This window comes from Nicotiana tabacum, chromosome 7 (genome assembly GCF_000715075.1).
Source record: "Nicotiana tabacum cultivar K326 chromosome 7, ASM71507v2, whole genome shotgun sequence".
NCBI classification, from domain to species: domain Eukaryota; kingdom Viridiplantae; phylum Streptophyta; class Magnoliopsida; order Solanales; family Solanaceae; genus Nicotiana; species Nicotiana tabacum.
In genome coordinates this window covers 63,385,663-63,403,607 of record NC_134086.1, presented here as the reverse complement: position 1 = coordinate 63,403,607, position 17,945 = coordinate 63,385,663, and the positions used below count along the sequence as shown (strand labels likewise).

The 17,945-nt window shown below is 34.7% G+C and overlaps 1 protein-coding gene across 2 annotated transcripts; it reads right to left on the bottom strand.

Annotated features, from left to right (window-relative positions):
* Positions 1 to 2,388: 2,388 nt before the first annotated feature.
* Positions 2,389 to 9,018, bottom strand: LOC107796000 (putative cyclin-T1-1). Of its 2 annotated transcripts, XR_012711662.1 has the most exons (8): positions 8,697 to 9,018; positions 7,321 to 7,954; positions 7,056 to 7,137; positions 6,809 to 6,943; positions 6,523 to 6,698; positions 3,658 to 6,198; positions 3,235 to 3,380; positions 2,389 to 2,694 (listed from the first exon to the last, which is right to left on the bottom strand). XR_012711662.1 is itself a non-coding variant. In XM_016618706.2 (7 exons), the coding sequence occupies exons 2-7, from the start codon at positions 7,947 to 7,949 to the stop codon at positions 2,663 to 2,665; spliced, it is 1,200 nt and encodes a 399-aa protein (XP_016474192.2). In that variant the 5' UTR covers positions 7,950 to 7,954; positions 8,697 to 9,018; the 3' UTR covers positions 2,389 to 2,662. The 2 variants fall into 2 exon arrangements, 1 of the variants encoding a protein (XP_016474192.2); XM_016618706.2 differs by lacking the exon at positions 3,658 to 6,198.
* Between the last annotated feature and the right edge of the window lie 8,927 nt (positions 9,019 to 17,945).

The window sequence follows — 17,945 nt, the reverse complement described above, 5'->3', positions numbered from 1 at the left end:
TTTTTCAAAGTTGAAGTGTTTGGCCAACCTTTTGGTAGGAAAAAAAAGTGTTTTTGAGGAAAAACAAAAAGCAGTTTTGAAAAAATAGAAAAAAGTATCTTTACTCCAAAAGTACTTTTTCGAAAATCACTTTTAAGAAAAATACACTTAGAAACAGTTTTTAAAAGCTTGGCCAAAAACTAATTGTTGCTCAAAAATGCTTTTCGAATTAATTGCACGTTCTGGAAAAGATTTCCACCAAACTAACATGGAAACCTCAAAAAAAGGTTTTGCAAAAACTCAAGCAAATGCTACCCTTGTCAGACTCGTCATACATCTATAATACTAGTAAGGATAGCTCGTGCTGCGCACGGGCCCAATAACAGTATGTTTAGGAGTAGAGCTAAAGTATTAACTATGGATTTGATCAAATCATATAATTTTGATTTAAATCATGTATTTGGATATGTACAAAATATTAGTTTAGACAGTAAATTAAAAAGATTAGAATCCATAACTGTAAACTTCACATTCTAACTTTGCCTCCAAGTATGCTAAATACTCGAGTATAATTTTTTTTTGTTATGAAAAAAACTTCTATTAAAGTCTATCTTGAAAGGATCCTAGAGTTAATCTTATATTACTTGAAATCATTTAAAAGGAAAGAGTATCATAATTCTGTTGGTCCCTACTATGACGTAAAAATCAAATTGTAAAAGTAACTTGCTTCATGATCGAGTTCATTAATTAGCATAAGTAAATTTTTTGCCTAACTTATATGTTGTTATTTAAAATGGTCATCATATTCTCGTTCAAAAAGTATCATTTAATATTTCGATATATATAATTAAGAAAATTATTTATAATATAATTTTTTTAACTAAGTGGTCCTTTGTATCTTCATTTTGAGATTTATAAAATTCTATTTATGAGAAAACAAATGGATATGTGCATTTCGTTGTTGACTTTAACAATTCATCCTCTAACCATATGAGACGGAAGGAAATGAATAATAGACAAGCATTTTTTAGTTTTTCATTTTCAAAACATACGGTGAACTTCATAGTAGCTACTTTGTCTTTTGGATATTTTGACAGTACATATTTAAGTATTAAAAAAATAGTTAAAAGCTGTTAGCTCATTAATTAAACTTAAAAATATAAACGAAGTTTAATTGCTCACATGGCCAAAGAAAGTAATATAATTTTCAATTGACTACAAATGTAGCGCCTGAACTAAAAAATTCAAGCAGGACGCCCTTGTGTTCCTTATGTTATCCTTGGGATAACCTTATATTGCGACGTAGTCGAAGTTTGTATTTTGATATTGCTAATCACATGATATGATAATATTTATCCTCTCCAAAGTTTTTTTTAAAGTCTTAAAAAACAAAGTTAAAATTTGAGTTAAGAGTTTATTCAAATTTATCTAGTATAAAAGCAAATACGCGTTTGAAATATATGATGATATTTTATTTTTAGTCTAATAATGATGACATCTACTAATAAAAATATATTCACTAAATAATCTTGTTCTTTTTTTATCCCCATATTGTAATTCATCCAGTATAATTTCCATATAACTATGTGAAACGACTCATAAGATTACACTTCTTAAAATTCTATGAGCAGTAGTTGTATAACTTTACATAGTGCGGTATTTATGTATAATTTAATTTTAAATCGTTTTAGTTTTAATTGGTCAAGCAATTTATGTGTTTCCCTTGAAATTTCTATCTATAAGTTTAGCTTTCTTAATTTATTATAGATTTTTTCTGCATTTATGATTCAACGTTACTAATTAAAATAATAACTACTAAACAATTTGTGAATTCTCCACATAAGATTAGTAAATTTGTAAAAAATGAGTTGCCAGCATATCATTTTTTCACATATAAATTCATTAGTATTTATTACATTAGAGTAGGCAGGTAGAAAAATTATTAGTTAGTTAGAAATGGAGAGAGTACACATTGGTGTAATAATAGTAATGATAATATTTGAAGTTTGATTTTTAAAGAGTACTTGCCATCATTACTTTTTATTTGTTTGTAACTAGAATAGACAACATAAGCCAGAGAGAAGATAGCTATCTCAGAGAAGATAGTTATCTCAGTGTGACCACGTGTCCACTATAAAAAGCAAATTCAGAATGAGATATGAATGAAAGTTCAGATGTCTGTACAGTAAAAGAAAAGCAAAATAACTACAATAACACCCTATATGAACCAATGAAAATAACGTATGCAGTCTGAAAAAGGTTGTAATTTCAAAAATACCCTTTTGCCAGGCAGGCATGTTGACGGAGGGGTGCCTGTGTTCCCTCTTCTAATAAGTAAAAAAATAAGTAATAATAAGTAAAGTAAATTGTTCTCTTTGTTATGAACTAGGAATAAGCATAAAAGGCTGAGGTAAAAGAGAACGATCTCAATAATCAATGGACACTTTTGCAGTGAGGAAAAAACAATTTACACGGAGAATGAAGTTCTTTACTATAAGGTATAGACGACAAGCACTCCACAGATAATTTCAAACTAAGAAATTCCACAGTGAAATCTATATACTGATCTTTAAGCCTATGCATGGTGGTAGAATCTACAAATACATCTACCAAGTGAAGACCCAAAAAATTGTTGATATGGACTTTTAATGTTGCTGATGTTAACTGTCGTCTCTCATGTCTCCTAAAAGAGCTCCATCAATTGTTGTGCAACATCTGCAGCAAAAAGCATGTATAAGGTGAATTGCACAAACAAGCACATTTAAAGTGAAATTCAGTAATTAAAATGCAAATTCCTAAAATATAAACTCGGGGGATTGAAAACCAATTGCCAATAATAAAAAAAAAAAAAATTGGCAATTATCTAAAGTCAAACCTATTTTTCTGTTTGAGGAGCCACAAGAAGTAGATGAAATTAAATCTGGCCCAATTCATTATTTAGTTAGACATGATAGTTCAGTTCAATTGAATCATAGCACCTATATAGTAAAGATGGAGGGACAAAATAGTGCAAGCCATACGGATCAGAGCCTGGTCTGATCATCATGAACTTGAGCTTAGTTTAAAATCTCCCCCCCCCCCCCAAATTAAAAAATGTCTATAGAAAAGTCAGAATTGGAGAAACTACAATCCAAATAGTTCTTACTACGATGCGGAAAAGGAAACTCGCTCTCAATAAATCAGGATCAAATCTTTTGCCAAAGTATTGCAGCCAATAATTAGCTATTACTTTATGTTGGGGATATAAATGTGTACCTCTAAGCACATTCGGGGGCGTTTGAAACTCTTTCCAGATAGAATGATGTGAAGCCAAATCCATGTTCAGAAATTTTGATGCTAGATATGCAGCCCCGGCAGCTATCTGGTAAGGGTTGAACTGAAGCCAGAGTGAACTTCGGAGCCTGCAAAAGGAAATCTACTAAGAATAGGAGATGACTAATGCTACACAAAATCAACTTCCCCAAAAACTATATAGATAGGCAAACAAACCATCCGCAGCAACACATGTCCTTTGTAAGCTACATTTGCAGAACAGCATGAGATCCATAAATTTTCAGAAAGTACATTGGCCAAACAGTGAACAGAATACAAGTCTAACACATTTAAAAGATTCATTAAACAATTGTTTTGAGTCATGTGGAAAAGCCAAAAGAGCAAGCCGAGGCAACTTTCTCTTACCAACTAAGCAAGCAGCAACCGAGTTGGAAAAATCCAAGAATCTTCTGCACAATGTTGAGAGAATGAAATATATAATAAACATGTTGTACCCATCTAGATAGCACCAACTCCTACTTCCGGCTCCGCTGCTGCAGTATGACCCCAAAAAATATATGTACCTCATATACCAAAACAAGACAGACACAAGCAACAACTGTTGCACTATTTTTCACTACCATACCCAGAGGAAAGACAATAGAACTTGTGAACTTGCCAGCTTTGATCCTCACTCTAAGTTTCACTCATACTGTAGTATATTTGAGCAGAAACTTATTTGCTCATATCTACCATGAAGGAGCTAACAGAATGACACAGTAAACAGGTGTCACCCTTTCTGCCAGAAAGTTATTGCTAAAAACATAAACAGGACACCCAAAAATTAGCTAACCTCTGTTAGATGTTGGGAAGACACTAACATTTGGAAAATCAGTGCCCTCTACAACTACACTATCCAACAATATGTAGGCATTTTCCCCAACTACGGTCTCTGTCAGTCAGGCATCCCACAATCTCCGAAAGTATGCTGCCCAATCCACTTAGCGAGCCAAAAGGAGAAAAAAGAAGGCACAGAGAAACCATTTCTCATTTGAAGTAACACTTGAATGTTACAGCCGTTTAATTCATAATGACTTCCAACTTTTGTACCTTTGTATTTTGTTGAGGCCATTTGGCCTTTGTAAACATTTGTGTCTCTGTGTGTGTGTGTGTATATATATATATATATATAAGCCTTTTTCCCTTCGGCAATTTTCAAGCTTGATTCTTTTTTGCTTTTTTTTTGACTTTATAAAGTGAACAAAATTTCTAGTACAAAGTTTGATAAGCATAAAAAAGATTTCAAGCCACTGTGGTCCTCAAACTTCAAAAAGTAATATATAGGTACATAGATAACAAACCATAATGAGTAAATTTTATACATTACAGCTCCACCTCAGCATAGCAATGCTCTCTGCATTACAAGTGCTTGCCACGAGACACTTAGGAGAAGGTCAATGCTCCGAACAATGAACTTGGTCTAAGAAAGAACAAGCATTTATGTGAGTGTTATACTTTTTAAGTAATATAATGACCTCTGTACTTCTTATAAGTAACAAATATAATGACGTTTTGACTATATATGCATATATGTGTGTGTGTTATACGTAAAATATGTGTGTGGGTATATACATAAATAAAACTTAGGACAATGAGTTGAAGTTATCAAGTAGCTGGGGAAAAAGCAAAAACCACAGAAACACGTCATTTCATTAACCCAAAAACTACTTGGTGTCATCAACTTTGCCAGCCCATCTTGTTGGTGCTAGTGATTGCAGTAGGACTTTCAATATAGAGTTCCATCACATAACCAGAAGTAAAACACTAACATTTAACACCACTACTTGATTTCCCAGTAGGAATCATTGCCACTTAAATGAACTGTTTTTGGGCGCTAGCCATACAGCATCCAGGCAATGACAGCTTGTACCTCTGAGTCGGTTACGTGTCCAAATGGAAAATATGAATCATCAGATCACTTTTAAGAAATCAAAAATAACAGAACCAGGAAAAAATACAGAAATCAAGCCTCCACCATCATTCAATTGATGCTATTTGCAAGGAATAGAGCAGGGTCTACACAAATGCAGGTGACAGTTGCTTATTTATCTGTTAATTGGACGATGAACTATCCTGCCAGTAACTTATTCTGCTACAAGTGTGCCTATGGAATGCACATGTGCATAACAAGCCGCATAACTAGAAAAACCGGATTCAGTATGTGTCTGTAGCGAAAGAGAGAAGATCAAGATGGTGAGAAGAAAAGTAGGAACGTTATGGTTATTCTAGAGAGAGAGAGAGCACCAATTGGAGTCTGGGAACCAAATGGATCCTTTAGTAATAGAGGTAGGACAATTACAATGCCGTCGAGGTATAAACAAGAAATTGTACAAGAACCACTAATTACATAGGCATGATAATCTTTCCAACTTATCACACAGAAAACGATAGTCTACGCAGACCTGTCCTACCACAAAGATTACTAATCCTTCAAGATGTTAATCTGTTTTATATCATATTTTAGGAATAATTCTTTGCTCCAGCAAGATGAGAAGTTGAGAACTTGTAAAATCTGTATTCACCAGTTCCAAAAACCAGACTACCCATGCCCCACCACTAGGCAGTCAAGAACACACTACCAACAATTATAGAATACTCTGTCCGAATAATTGGTATCCTACATGGACACCTGAGGAATAGGCTACATGAAGAGACAAAGTGCATGAGGACTCCACATGGAGTTGTTCCATTTGAGCATGAAAAACATAAAGTATCATGGCAAACTTCTCGAGCATCTTTGACATTCTTCTATGGTCAATGGCCATACTATTAAGATGTCAGCATGGAAAAGCATCCACAAGAAATGGCTAGTTTTAACTTCAGACGGTAAAACAAAACATTTGATGCACAGCATATCAACCGCCAGCAAATATCATACAGACGATCAAGCTAATCCTTCTATAGACCCTGCAATTATATGGCAATCCAAAAGATCAATATCACAAGCCAGAATGGGTAGTAGCTAGAGCAGTCAAGGGAGAGCAAAAACCATATTTACACAAGTTACAAGCAGTTGTAAATCTAAAAGGAGTCAGAAGTAAGACGAAATCTTATCATCCAGATAACCATGAAACTTTGAATCCCTGTTGATCAACAATTTAGTATTATTAGGGGAATCTACAACCTCTAGCAAAGAAACTATAATGCCAAAATAAAACAAAAGGTTCCAACAAAAATCAACTGTGATTTCAGAACCACATTATCAATCATAATGGAGATTGATCAACTTACCCTTCACTGACAAGATGCAGTGCTAGATTCACCAATACTGTTTCAGAAAGCCCTAATTTTTCAAGGGTGGATGTAAGAGGTTCATATGGATGTTGCACGTTCAGTTCAAAATTTAAAGTGGTCAGTATCATCTGCTCAGCTTCAATAACACGTTCACGGTACTGCTCAAACCAGTCCTGCCAAAGAGCACCATATGCATTAGAAGTATGTTAAAAAATTCACAATTTTCCAATCGAAGGATATTACGATGATCAATGATGCACAAAGACAAAGCAGAAGTGCTAACCACAGGTAGTAAATATGATAAAACTGCAAGATCCTGCTTGTGGAAAATTTCACATGAGGCCCTCAAAACATTGTTGAGAGGCCGTGCAGTCTCTTCTGACTTCGCCGCAAGAAAGAGAGCAGCAGTAGCAACCAACTGCAAATAGCATTAAAATACTAATAATTAGCCAGGCATAGGACATGATGAAGCGGAAAAATTAGAGGAGCAAAAATATAGCAAATTTTAGTACATAAAACAACGAACTCACAAATCTGTCATGACATGCGTGTGATCGCCTCACAAAGAAGCGGTGACATAGAACCATGGCAGTTCCAATAGTGGTCTGTGGCCTGCAAGAAGGTACAAATAATTATTAGTTCCATCAGATAACAAATTCGTAAGATCAAGCAACCTATGCAGGCAATCCTCCTGAAAAAACTAGGAGAGGCAAGCCCCAAAAGTTTCAGAGGCTGTTTGAACTAAAATGAAAAAATGAGTAAGATACAATTTATTAAATCCCAAAAGGAGCTTACAGGCCCAGGCGAATTCCGAGGTTCTGGAGGAAAGCACAATACGAGTATCGCAAATGTGCTTCATGCATTGCATCAATACCATCTTTCCTGGATGGGGAGCACTTATCTATTTGCTCCCTAGACATAAAGATATTATCAGTTTCAGTATCCTCAAGCCATGAGCGGTCGCGCTTAGAGCTCGTGGGTGCGCTTGCATCAGAACGAGGTCTAGAAGTACTAGTAGTAATGGCTGAATTGTTGTTACAGGCTGAATATGCATCATCGTACGCTCTGGAATTCCTCAAAGGAACATTATAGCATGTGTTTGGCTGCTTTGAAGGAACATCTTTACATGCATTGGTTGCTTGGGAGTACCTGTCACTGCTTTCCCAACCAGAAGCTGAACACTTCCTCCTCTTCAAAGACGGTTCAGCCTCAAGCTTTACGAAATTATCATAACCATAGCTATACTCGCTAAAATTTCTACTCAAGTCATGGAAACCATTAGAGCTAAAAAGATGACTAACAACAGTGTCATAATGGTTGTATGCAGAGGAATGTGTTCCACTAATCTGGTTTCTACCATAAAACGACCTAGAGTCTCCACGAAAAGGGCCACCTTGTGAATAGTAAGTCTGCGCAAGAGCCATAATCCCTGTTCAATTAAAAAATAAAGATCAGTACAAACTAAAACTCAGCAAAATGAAATGAAGCTCCAGAAACACTAGAACATGGTATTGCATCAATCTCCCTTAACATATAAACAGACATTCAATCTCGTACACTCAATGAACTAACATGAAGCTCTATTCTCTAAAAGCCTAATGCATACAAAATATTTGAAGACAAAATTTCATGCAAGAATTACATAGCTTTTAAGGACAACCAAACAGAACAAAAAACTAAGTCCAAAATCCATTAACTGATCCGAAATCATGTCCATCACCCTGCAAATGACGATTACTGAATCTTTATATCCTATCTGGAACCAGGCTCGAATAGAACTACAATAGATTTGCATCAAATTTAACATTCATAACACTGAAAAACATGACATAAATGTATTTTTTTATTTTCAAAATCGACCCATTAGACAACGATCCATCATCTGAATTTATTTTGAGGGAAAAAATAACACTTCACTCTACATCAAAATTAGTTTTAACAAAAAGAAAATAAATAATTGAAACAAACATTACCATCCACCAACTAATCCAAACAAGTAATCCTGAATACTCTGAATAATACCGATAATTTTCACGCAAGTACCAAAAATATTTAAACAAGTACCAATTTTGCAAGAAAAAAACCTCATCAAAGCTACGAATCACATAAATCCTAAAAAATCGTAAGATATAGGATATGAAATATTTTAAGAAAAAGAAAAAGAAAATTACCCGAATTTAGCAACGAAAAAGAGATGGAAACACTCGGTATCCGATTGGAAGAATCGGCGAATTTCAGAAGCAATTTTGAGATAATAAATTGAAAAGGGTATCGGTGATTGCTTCAGATTAGGGTTTGGCGATCTGGTGAATATGGAAAACGAGAGAGAAGAGAGAATATATGTGTAATTTATTTGGAAAGGAAAGCGGTTAATATGGATTTGTGTTATCTCGAACTACTCTCTTTTGTCTTTCATCACTTTTTTGGTCCGTATATAATTTTGATGACCTGTAAAAGTATTATTTCCTGTTTCCTGGTTAGGTTTTGTTAGTTGAATTTAGCTACAAGCTTGCAGTTGATCCTTTTATTTTGATTAGTTTTTATACACGTGCTACGGGGTCTATTAGTATTATTATTCTTTACTAGAAATTTTGTATAAAAATAGTAATATTTATAATCGCATTAATATTCAGAACATATTTAGTATAGTTCGTCATGCTTGTATCCTCTCTATCTTTGTTCTTGGTCGAATACGGCTTGTTTTAGAAAGAATAATAAATATAGGAGTATGTCTCTTTAGTTGTTTTTACTATAAATTTTGAAAAGACTCGTACATATAATAAATTTCTTGTACATGAAAAATTCATTTATTACTTATTCAAGGGAATAATTTTTTTAAGGTATAAAACTCCATCAATTACAAAGGTATAATAAAACTTTACTGCATTTAAGGATCTTTGAATTCTAAATAATTAGTTATATGTAAGTTTTTAGGCTTCGAAGATGAATAATTTAATTATGGTTGGCTTAGTCAAAACTTTAAGCTTTTTATTTAGCTTTTTTTTTCTTCCTATTTCAACCTATAATGGCTCAATTTTTGTTAGAGAGCAATAAAACAATACAAAAAATTAAATAAAACAAATCACATAATACAAAAAGAGGCTATAGCTCCATGTATGCAATTTCATTATATGCACATAAGCATTTTACGTATAAAAAAAGAGAAAATTATGGACGTGTACTTCTAATCCAAGTAGGATCAACTTTGTAGGGCCGGTGTATGTGTAGTTTAAATCGAAAAAAATTATATTATTAAATAATTTACAATTAGATCCTTAAATTATACAAATATTTAAGGGCATAAAAGTCGATCAATATTTCGAGGATATTTTAGTTGTTCAATATTTAGCATAAATTATTTCTGTTTTTATAATAATATAGATATAGATAGATAGATAGATTTTATAGATATTTGTCATTCTATTTAAGAAAGAAAATTAAAAGAATTATTAGGGTAAATCTTCTCTAGAGCTTCTGATCTTTATATAAATACCTAATAGTTAGGTAAAATCTATTTTGCACTCCTACTCTGATTATCTTCTAATCTTTAAGTAAGAATATCTAACCCAACTTAATTGGTCTGCACTCTTCTTTTCTTTATCCTTCGGTAGTAAACAATAAGACTATGCCCAAATAAAAGAAGAAGAGAAAAAAATGTTTAATAGATTGAAAGTTTTAAATTTTACGCTACTTAAGTATATATGATTGTGATAATAATTATATAAATGTGAGTCTTTCATACAATAGATTTGAAAAAAAAAGTTATTTTGTACCTCACATAACTGACTCTAGTTGTATGAGACCTTTTTTTTGTCTCACAATTTATTAAACCAAAATTTTGTGGACTCAAAAGTACAAAATATACGTTCACAAATTTGTGAGATAAAAAGATGTCTCATACAGTTATGACAGTTGTGTGAGGCATACCATAAAATTTTTCGTAAATATGTGTTCATATTTCCTTTTTTTAAATCTTTTTGGTCTCCTTACGCAGGAAAAAAAAGAATCACTTGAAAACAACTTTAACCTGAGCATTTTGAATTTGAACTAAAGGAGTTTGAAAGTCAGCATGAAGTTGTTTTTCTTTACTTTTTTTTTCCTTTTTTATGTAGTTGTCTTCTTGTGGAATTATACTGGGATGTTATTATTGTTGTACGTAGCTGTCTTATTTGTAGAACTTCTTATACTTTTACGTTATGGCTTAGCAAGAAACTAGTCTCGGTAAGCCCCAGCATTATGTTCTTAAGTCTTCACTAAATTTCTTATTTTTCTTGATTTAAAAAAAATCGAGTGAATTCAAATTATAACCAAGATAAATTTTAAATCGGCTAGCACGTTTTTCAATCTTGTATTCCTTGTGAATTCCAAATTAATGTATCACTAGTAAATTTACGCGCGGGATTTAAGAAACATCAATAAAATTAAAAAAAATTATCAAGTTAATAACAAATGTAGATATTAACCCTCTTTTTATGAGAAAGAAAATCGCCAATAAAGTACATTTGGTTTAATTCATAAATTTAGTTTATTTGTAGCAAATAATCTATGTAGTGTATAGTTAATTTTATATTACCAATGGAGGTTATATAAGTTTTATCTAATTAAGAAAGTCCAAGACTAATAAAAATAAAAATCTAAGATTAAAATAAAAGTTGCATAGATTTTTAAAACTACTAATTACACAAATAAATTAAATTAAATTGTTAGTTATATATTGAGAAGCTGAAAATTTCTATGAGAAAAAATACATACTTTTTGATAAAAGATCATTAGGAAGACCTCTTCCTCTTGCCTTGCAACATAAATATTAAAAAATTTATTTCATTAATTTATTTCATTATTCTAGTAGTTAAAGCATGCTTTTATGCGATTCATTTAATTGAGTAATTGCAATATTAAATTAGAGAAAATGACATACTTTAAAGAATAAAATTCACCAATCATTCTCTGCAACATTCAAATTTTTTAATAAGAAAATCTGTCAATAACACGCTTAATAAGATAAGAGCCAAAATTAATTGTGTGTAAATTCAAACACTAGAATAATGGGTATTATTTCACAATTGATTATGTACTTTAATAAGTTTTCAATGTCACGATCCGAATTTCCCACCCTCGGGAGTCATGATAACGCCTACTCGTGAAAGCTAGGCAAACCGAGTATTATAGATTCACTAACTCTTTTATTTAGCCCTTTTTAACAGTTTAAATTAACAAGCGATCAACAGTGAAATATTAGCAATAATTAAATACATACAGAAGACATAAATCTGATAACTTAGCCAAAAACAAGTATGACAATATCAAGTACATCTCTACCAGGAACCAGTGTCACAATACCACGGACCGTCTACGAATACTACAAACAATTGTCTGGAAAGAAAGATACAATCTGTCTCTGAAGTAAATGAAAACAAAATATAAAGATAGAGGAGAACACGGGGGCCTGCAGACGCCCGCAGGACTACCTCGGGATCTCTGAATGGACTGAAGGAAGCCACCCAAAGCTATGGCCCAAAAGTTGCCGCTCCGAGATCTGCACACAGTGCAGAGTGTAGTATCAGCACAACCGACCCCATGTGATGGTAAGTACCTGGCCTAACCCCGGCGAAGTAATGACGAGGCTAGGACCAAACTACCAAATAAACCTGTATAGTTATATAATATACAACGGAAAATAAAAAAGAAATAAACGAGTAAAGATGGGAGGGGACATGTTGCGGGGGAATATCATTTACCAACAGTAATTTAAAAGAAAACATAAAGAACAATTTAGAATCCACAGCAAAAGAATAAGGAACTCGTAACCAACCAATAAGCACTTTTATTATCTATTATTGCGGCGCGCAACCCGGTCCAAATCATAAAAACACTGTTGCGGCGTACAACCCGATTTATATCATTTATCACTGTTGAGGCGTACAACCCGATCCAATCATATTATTGTTGCGGCGTGCAACCCGATCCAAACATAATATTGTTGCGGCGTGTAACCCGATCCAAATATAATATTGTTGCGGCGTGCAACCCGATCCACATACACAGTTCAACACCAATCACAAAGAGAGTCCCGGTAAGGGACCAGTTAAGAAACAACACTATCCCGGCAAGGGAATCGACAATATAAGTAAATACGTTCTGGCAAGGAAAAATTAGCTATAACCAAACTTATTCCAACATCTAACTTCCTCAACTAGCACCAATATTCAATCATAAGTAATTTCCACGAGAATAATCATAATCCTTGCATAATACAGAGAATCAACAACTTAGGCATTCGCAGTATTTGTTAAGAACACAACAATTTCAAGTTAAGACTCACGGTCATGCTTGACACCAACGTATAGATACTCGTCACCATGCATATACGTCGTACTCAACAAGTGACACGTAGAAAATAGGACACAACTCCTAATCCCCCAAGCTAAGGTTAGACCAAACACTTACCTCGAACTTCCACTGCCAACTCAAGCCTCAAACACCGCTTTTCCTTTATAATTTGCCTCCAAACAACTCGTATCTAGTCCAAATTGATTTAACAACATCAATAAATGCTAAAGAATTCATACTCAATGATTAATTATAAGTTTTCTATCATTTTCCCCAAAAAGTCAAAAATTGACCCCGACTCTGCTTGGTCAAAACACGAGGTTTGGATCAAAACCCGATCACTCATTCAGCCACGAGCCCGATTATATAATTAGTTTCGAAATCCAACCCCAAAATGAGGTCTAAATTCCAATTATTCAAAAAGCCCTAACTCTACCCAAATCCCCAATTTTCTACCATTTAAACCCTAGAATATTAGATAAAAGTTGATGAAAAACATCAGAGAGTTGAAAGTAATCAGTTAATGAACACTTACTTATGAATTGGGAAGAAAATCTCTTGAGAAAATCGCCCTAGGCCTTCTATCTTTATGAAATTTTGAAAAAGAAAACGCTGAAGTTTTGTTTTAAAAGATTCCATTGCCCGACTCTCGCACATGCGGTCCTTGGGTCGCACCTGCGTACTCGCACGTGCGGAAAACATACCGCTTCTGCGGAAATGATTAGGCCCGCTGGGGTCGCATCTGCGAGGGGAGATACGCTCCTGCGGAACCGCTATTGCGGGACCTTGTCTGCATCTGCGAGAGGCTGGACCGCACATGCAACCCACTATTCGCACCTGCGAGCTCGCACCTGCGGTGCTTGACTCGCAGGTGCGGTTACACCAGAACTGATGCAACAACAGTGATTTCCTAAGCCAAAACACCCCGGAACCTACCCGAAACTCACCCGAGCCATCAGGGCTCTAAACCAAACATGCACACTGCCTCCCTACGGACTTGCTAGTGCGAGTAAATTGCCAAAATAACATCAACAACTACGAATTTAGCATCAAAATCATGAAATCACTTAAGAACTTCAATTCTTCCAATTTTCTCAAATATGGTCTGATTCACGTCATTTCAAGTCCTTTTCTTACCAAATTTCATAAACTCATCTTAAATCACATATAAGATCTGTACCGGGCTCCAGAACTAGGATATGGGCCCGATACCATCAAATTTTCAACACATTTCATTTTTAAAAACTCATAAATATTCCAGAAAATAATTTCCTTCAAAAATTCATTTCTCGGGCTTGGGACCTCGGAATTCGATTCCGAGCATACGCCCAAGTCCCGCATTTTCCTACGGACCCTTCGGGACCGTCAAATCATGAGTCCGGATCCGTTTATCCAAAATATTGACCGAAGTCAACTTAAATTCATTTTAAAGTCAAAATTCATCATTTTTCATAGATTTTCACATAATGACTTTCCGGTTATGCGCCCGAACTGCGCACGTAAATCGAGGTAATACTGAAAGTGGTTTTTAAGGCCTCGGAATGCAGAATTTATTTCTAAAACAAGTGATGACCACATTCAATCATCTATAGTATAACCCAAAAATCAAAAAAAACTTTATTCATAAAGTTACTAACTCGTTGTCTAGTGATTTTTAAACTACCAATAGCCTACCCATTCACAGTGTTAAAAATTTTAATCGAATATAACATATAACATGTGATTTTCTTAATTAATTACATTACATTATATGTTAACTTAATGTTATCTATAAATTGTCAATGTCATATATTAATGCCTCGTAAATTGAACCTTTGATTTTTTTTTTGCACAACCTTCATAATACAAGTAAAACTTTACGATGATAGTGGTTGAATTATCTTTGTTCTTCAAGAAAGGTCACAACTGCATATTTTTCTTTGTGGGGTCATTCTTCTTTTGATCTCATCCTCGTTTGCTTTTGTTTCTTCCTTTTTCTTTTGAACACCAAAAATAAACAAATCTTTAAGTATTATGAAACCATGGAAAGAAGTTGAGATTTTTGAAAAAGAACATTAGAGTAAACATGTTATAAATTTAGGAAGCTCATTTGAAGGAAATTTAAGGAGTTATGAGTATTAGAAGAGAAACAAATTTAGATAAGGAAGAACAATTCAAAAAAAACAAAAGAAATAGGAACAAAAAGAATTAAGAACATAAAGAAAAATATATTTATAAAAATGATAAATCTATATAAAACAGGAAAAGAAAGCACATTAGAATCTCACTTCGACATAGGAAAAATTCACAACTCAAAGTTATTGCAATGTAAAGTATAAATATATACAATAAAAAACAGATATCAAAATCTGCCACGACCCAAGTTCTCCCTCCGTGAACTGTCGTGACGGCACCTAGTCTCTACGACTAGGTAAGCCTAATAAGACCTCGGAAATAAAATAAAAATGCAAAACTAACAATTAACAGGAAAATATAGTAAAGGACTTTAAAATGCCACTCGGCAATTTACAATAATAACACTCTCTCAACTGAACATAACACTCCCAAAATCCGAAATCTCATGAAATCACAAGCTACAGAAGTACATAGTATATCTAATCTCCAGAAAGTCTGACAACGAAGAAAAAAATATAGGAAGTCTGTAACTAAAGGAGGAATAGAGAGGGACTTCTAGGTCTGCGGATGCGGCAGATATACCTCGAAGTCTCTGGATCGCCTCGCCTCACTGGAAGTATAGCTGAGAAGTAGAAATTGGATCTGCATACGAAAAATATGTGCAGGAAAGGGCATGGGTACACCACAACGGTACCCAGTAAATGCCAAGCCTAACCTCGATCGAGTTGTGATGAGGAAGGTCACGGCCCTACTAATATATATATATATATATATATATATATATATATATATATATATATATATATATATATATATAACAAGGTAAAAGGTATGAAATGTGACATTATATTTAAAATACTAACAGTCGATAAAGAATAAAGTCACAGAAAGAATATAACTCAGTACACAGAGATAGCAACAGGGGATCTCCCAGGATGTCGTCTCGTAGTCCCAAACGAAAGTGTGCAGAGGATCACCCGGAATATCGTCCCGTAGTTCAAATTATAAATATGTAGGGGAATCTCCCGGAATACCGATCCGTAGTCCCAAAGTAAATATCCAGTACAGAGGGATCTCCCGGAATACCGATCCATAGTCCTAAAGTAAATATCCAGTACAGAGGGATCTCCCGGGATATCGTCCGTAGTCCCAATTATAAATGTGTAGGGAGATCTCCCGGAATACCGATCCTTAGTCCCAAAGTAAACACACAACAGTCTCAAGAAAGAATCCTACAATTCTATTCAAGTTTATATAAGGAAAATAGAAAATTTCTACTCTAAATATGCTACACAAAATCCAGGTAAGCAGTTAAAGCAGGTAAGACAGTTAAGTCACATAAGCATGCTTTCCTAAGCTAAACAAGAGGTTTTATATACTAGTATTGCTCAGTTAAAAGAAAACATAGATATTTACTTGACAAGAACGGAATTTTTTCCAACAATTAGTACATGTACGCACTCGTCACCTCACGTACGCAACATTCATATAACAATAGTACCAAATCCTAAGAGGAGTTACCTCACACAAGGTTAGGCAAGCCACTTACTTCGAACCAGCTTAAAAATCAATCCGATATCACATTCTTGCCATGAGTATCCAACTCCGAGTGGCCCAAATCTAATCAAATCAATTACACAACGTAAACAAAACTACAAACAGCTAATTTTGACTAACGAATTTGAAGCTACGACAAGAAATAAGAAAAACGCCCAAAAATCCTCTCCGGGCCCACGTCTCGAAATCGGGTAAAAATTACAGATTATGAACACCCATTCACTTACGAGATTACTCGTCCAAAAATCACTCAATTCCAACAACTGAAACCCAATCAAAACCTAAAAACTTGGTTGGGGAACTTTTTCACCAAATCCCCATTCTTCCACTCAAATTCTTAGATTAAATGAGGAAAATAACAATTGATTAGTATATCAGAACCAAATTAGAGATAAAATTCGTTACCCAATAGTTTTCCTTCAAAATCTCTCAAGAAATCGCCTTCTTTCGAGCTCAAAATCAATTTTAGAAGTTATGAATTCAAACCCTCGATTTCTCTCTTTTCTGCCTAGCGATTATTGCATCTGCGGTCATGGGGCCGCATCTCTAGTCCCGCTTCTGCGACCAGGGAACCGCTCCTGCAAAAAATCATTAAACCCCAGGCACCGCACCTGTGCTCCTCTCCTCGCAGATGCGCTCCCGCTTTTGCGGTCCTTGAGCCGCATATGCAACCAACTGACCTCATGCCTCAGACCGCATCTGCGGTCACCAAAACATTTATGTGATGCCGCACCTGCGGTCCTATATCCACAGGTGCGAAAACAACAGGTTCAGCAAATTCAGAAATTGCCTAAGTCCAAATTCCAATCCGTTAAGAATCCGAAACTCACCCGAGGCCCCCGGGACCTCAACCAAACATACCAACCAATCCTAAAACATCATATGGACTCAGTTGAACCCTCAAATCACATCAAACAATGCTAAAACCATGAATCAACCTCCAATCCAAGCCTAATGAACTTGAAATCTCAAGAATTCTACAACCGAGGCTGAAACCAACCAAACCATGTCCGATTGACCTCAAATTTTGCACACAAGTCACATTCAACGCTTCAAAACTATTCCAACTTTCGGAATCTATTCCGACCCCGATATCAAATTTTCACTATCGATCCAAAAACTTTAAAAATTCAACTTTTGGCATTTCATGCCTAAATAAGTTACGTACTTCCAAAACACAATTCGAACACGCCCCTAAGCCGGAAATCACCCACCGGAGCTAACGGAATCGACAGAATTCCATTCTGAGGTCGTCCTCACACCGTTCCAACTACGGTCTAAATTCTAAAGCTTAAGCTCTCATTTAGAGACTAAATATCCCAAAAGACTCCGAAAACTCAAAACGAATCTTCCTGGCAAATCACAGTAGTAGAAACAAATACGGGGAAAGCAGTTAATAGGGGATCTGGGCGTTAATT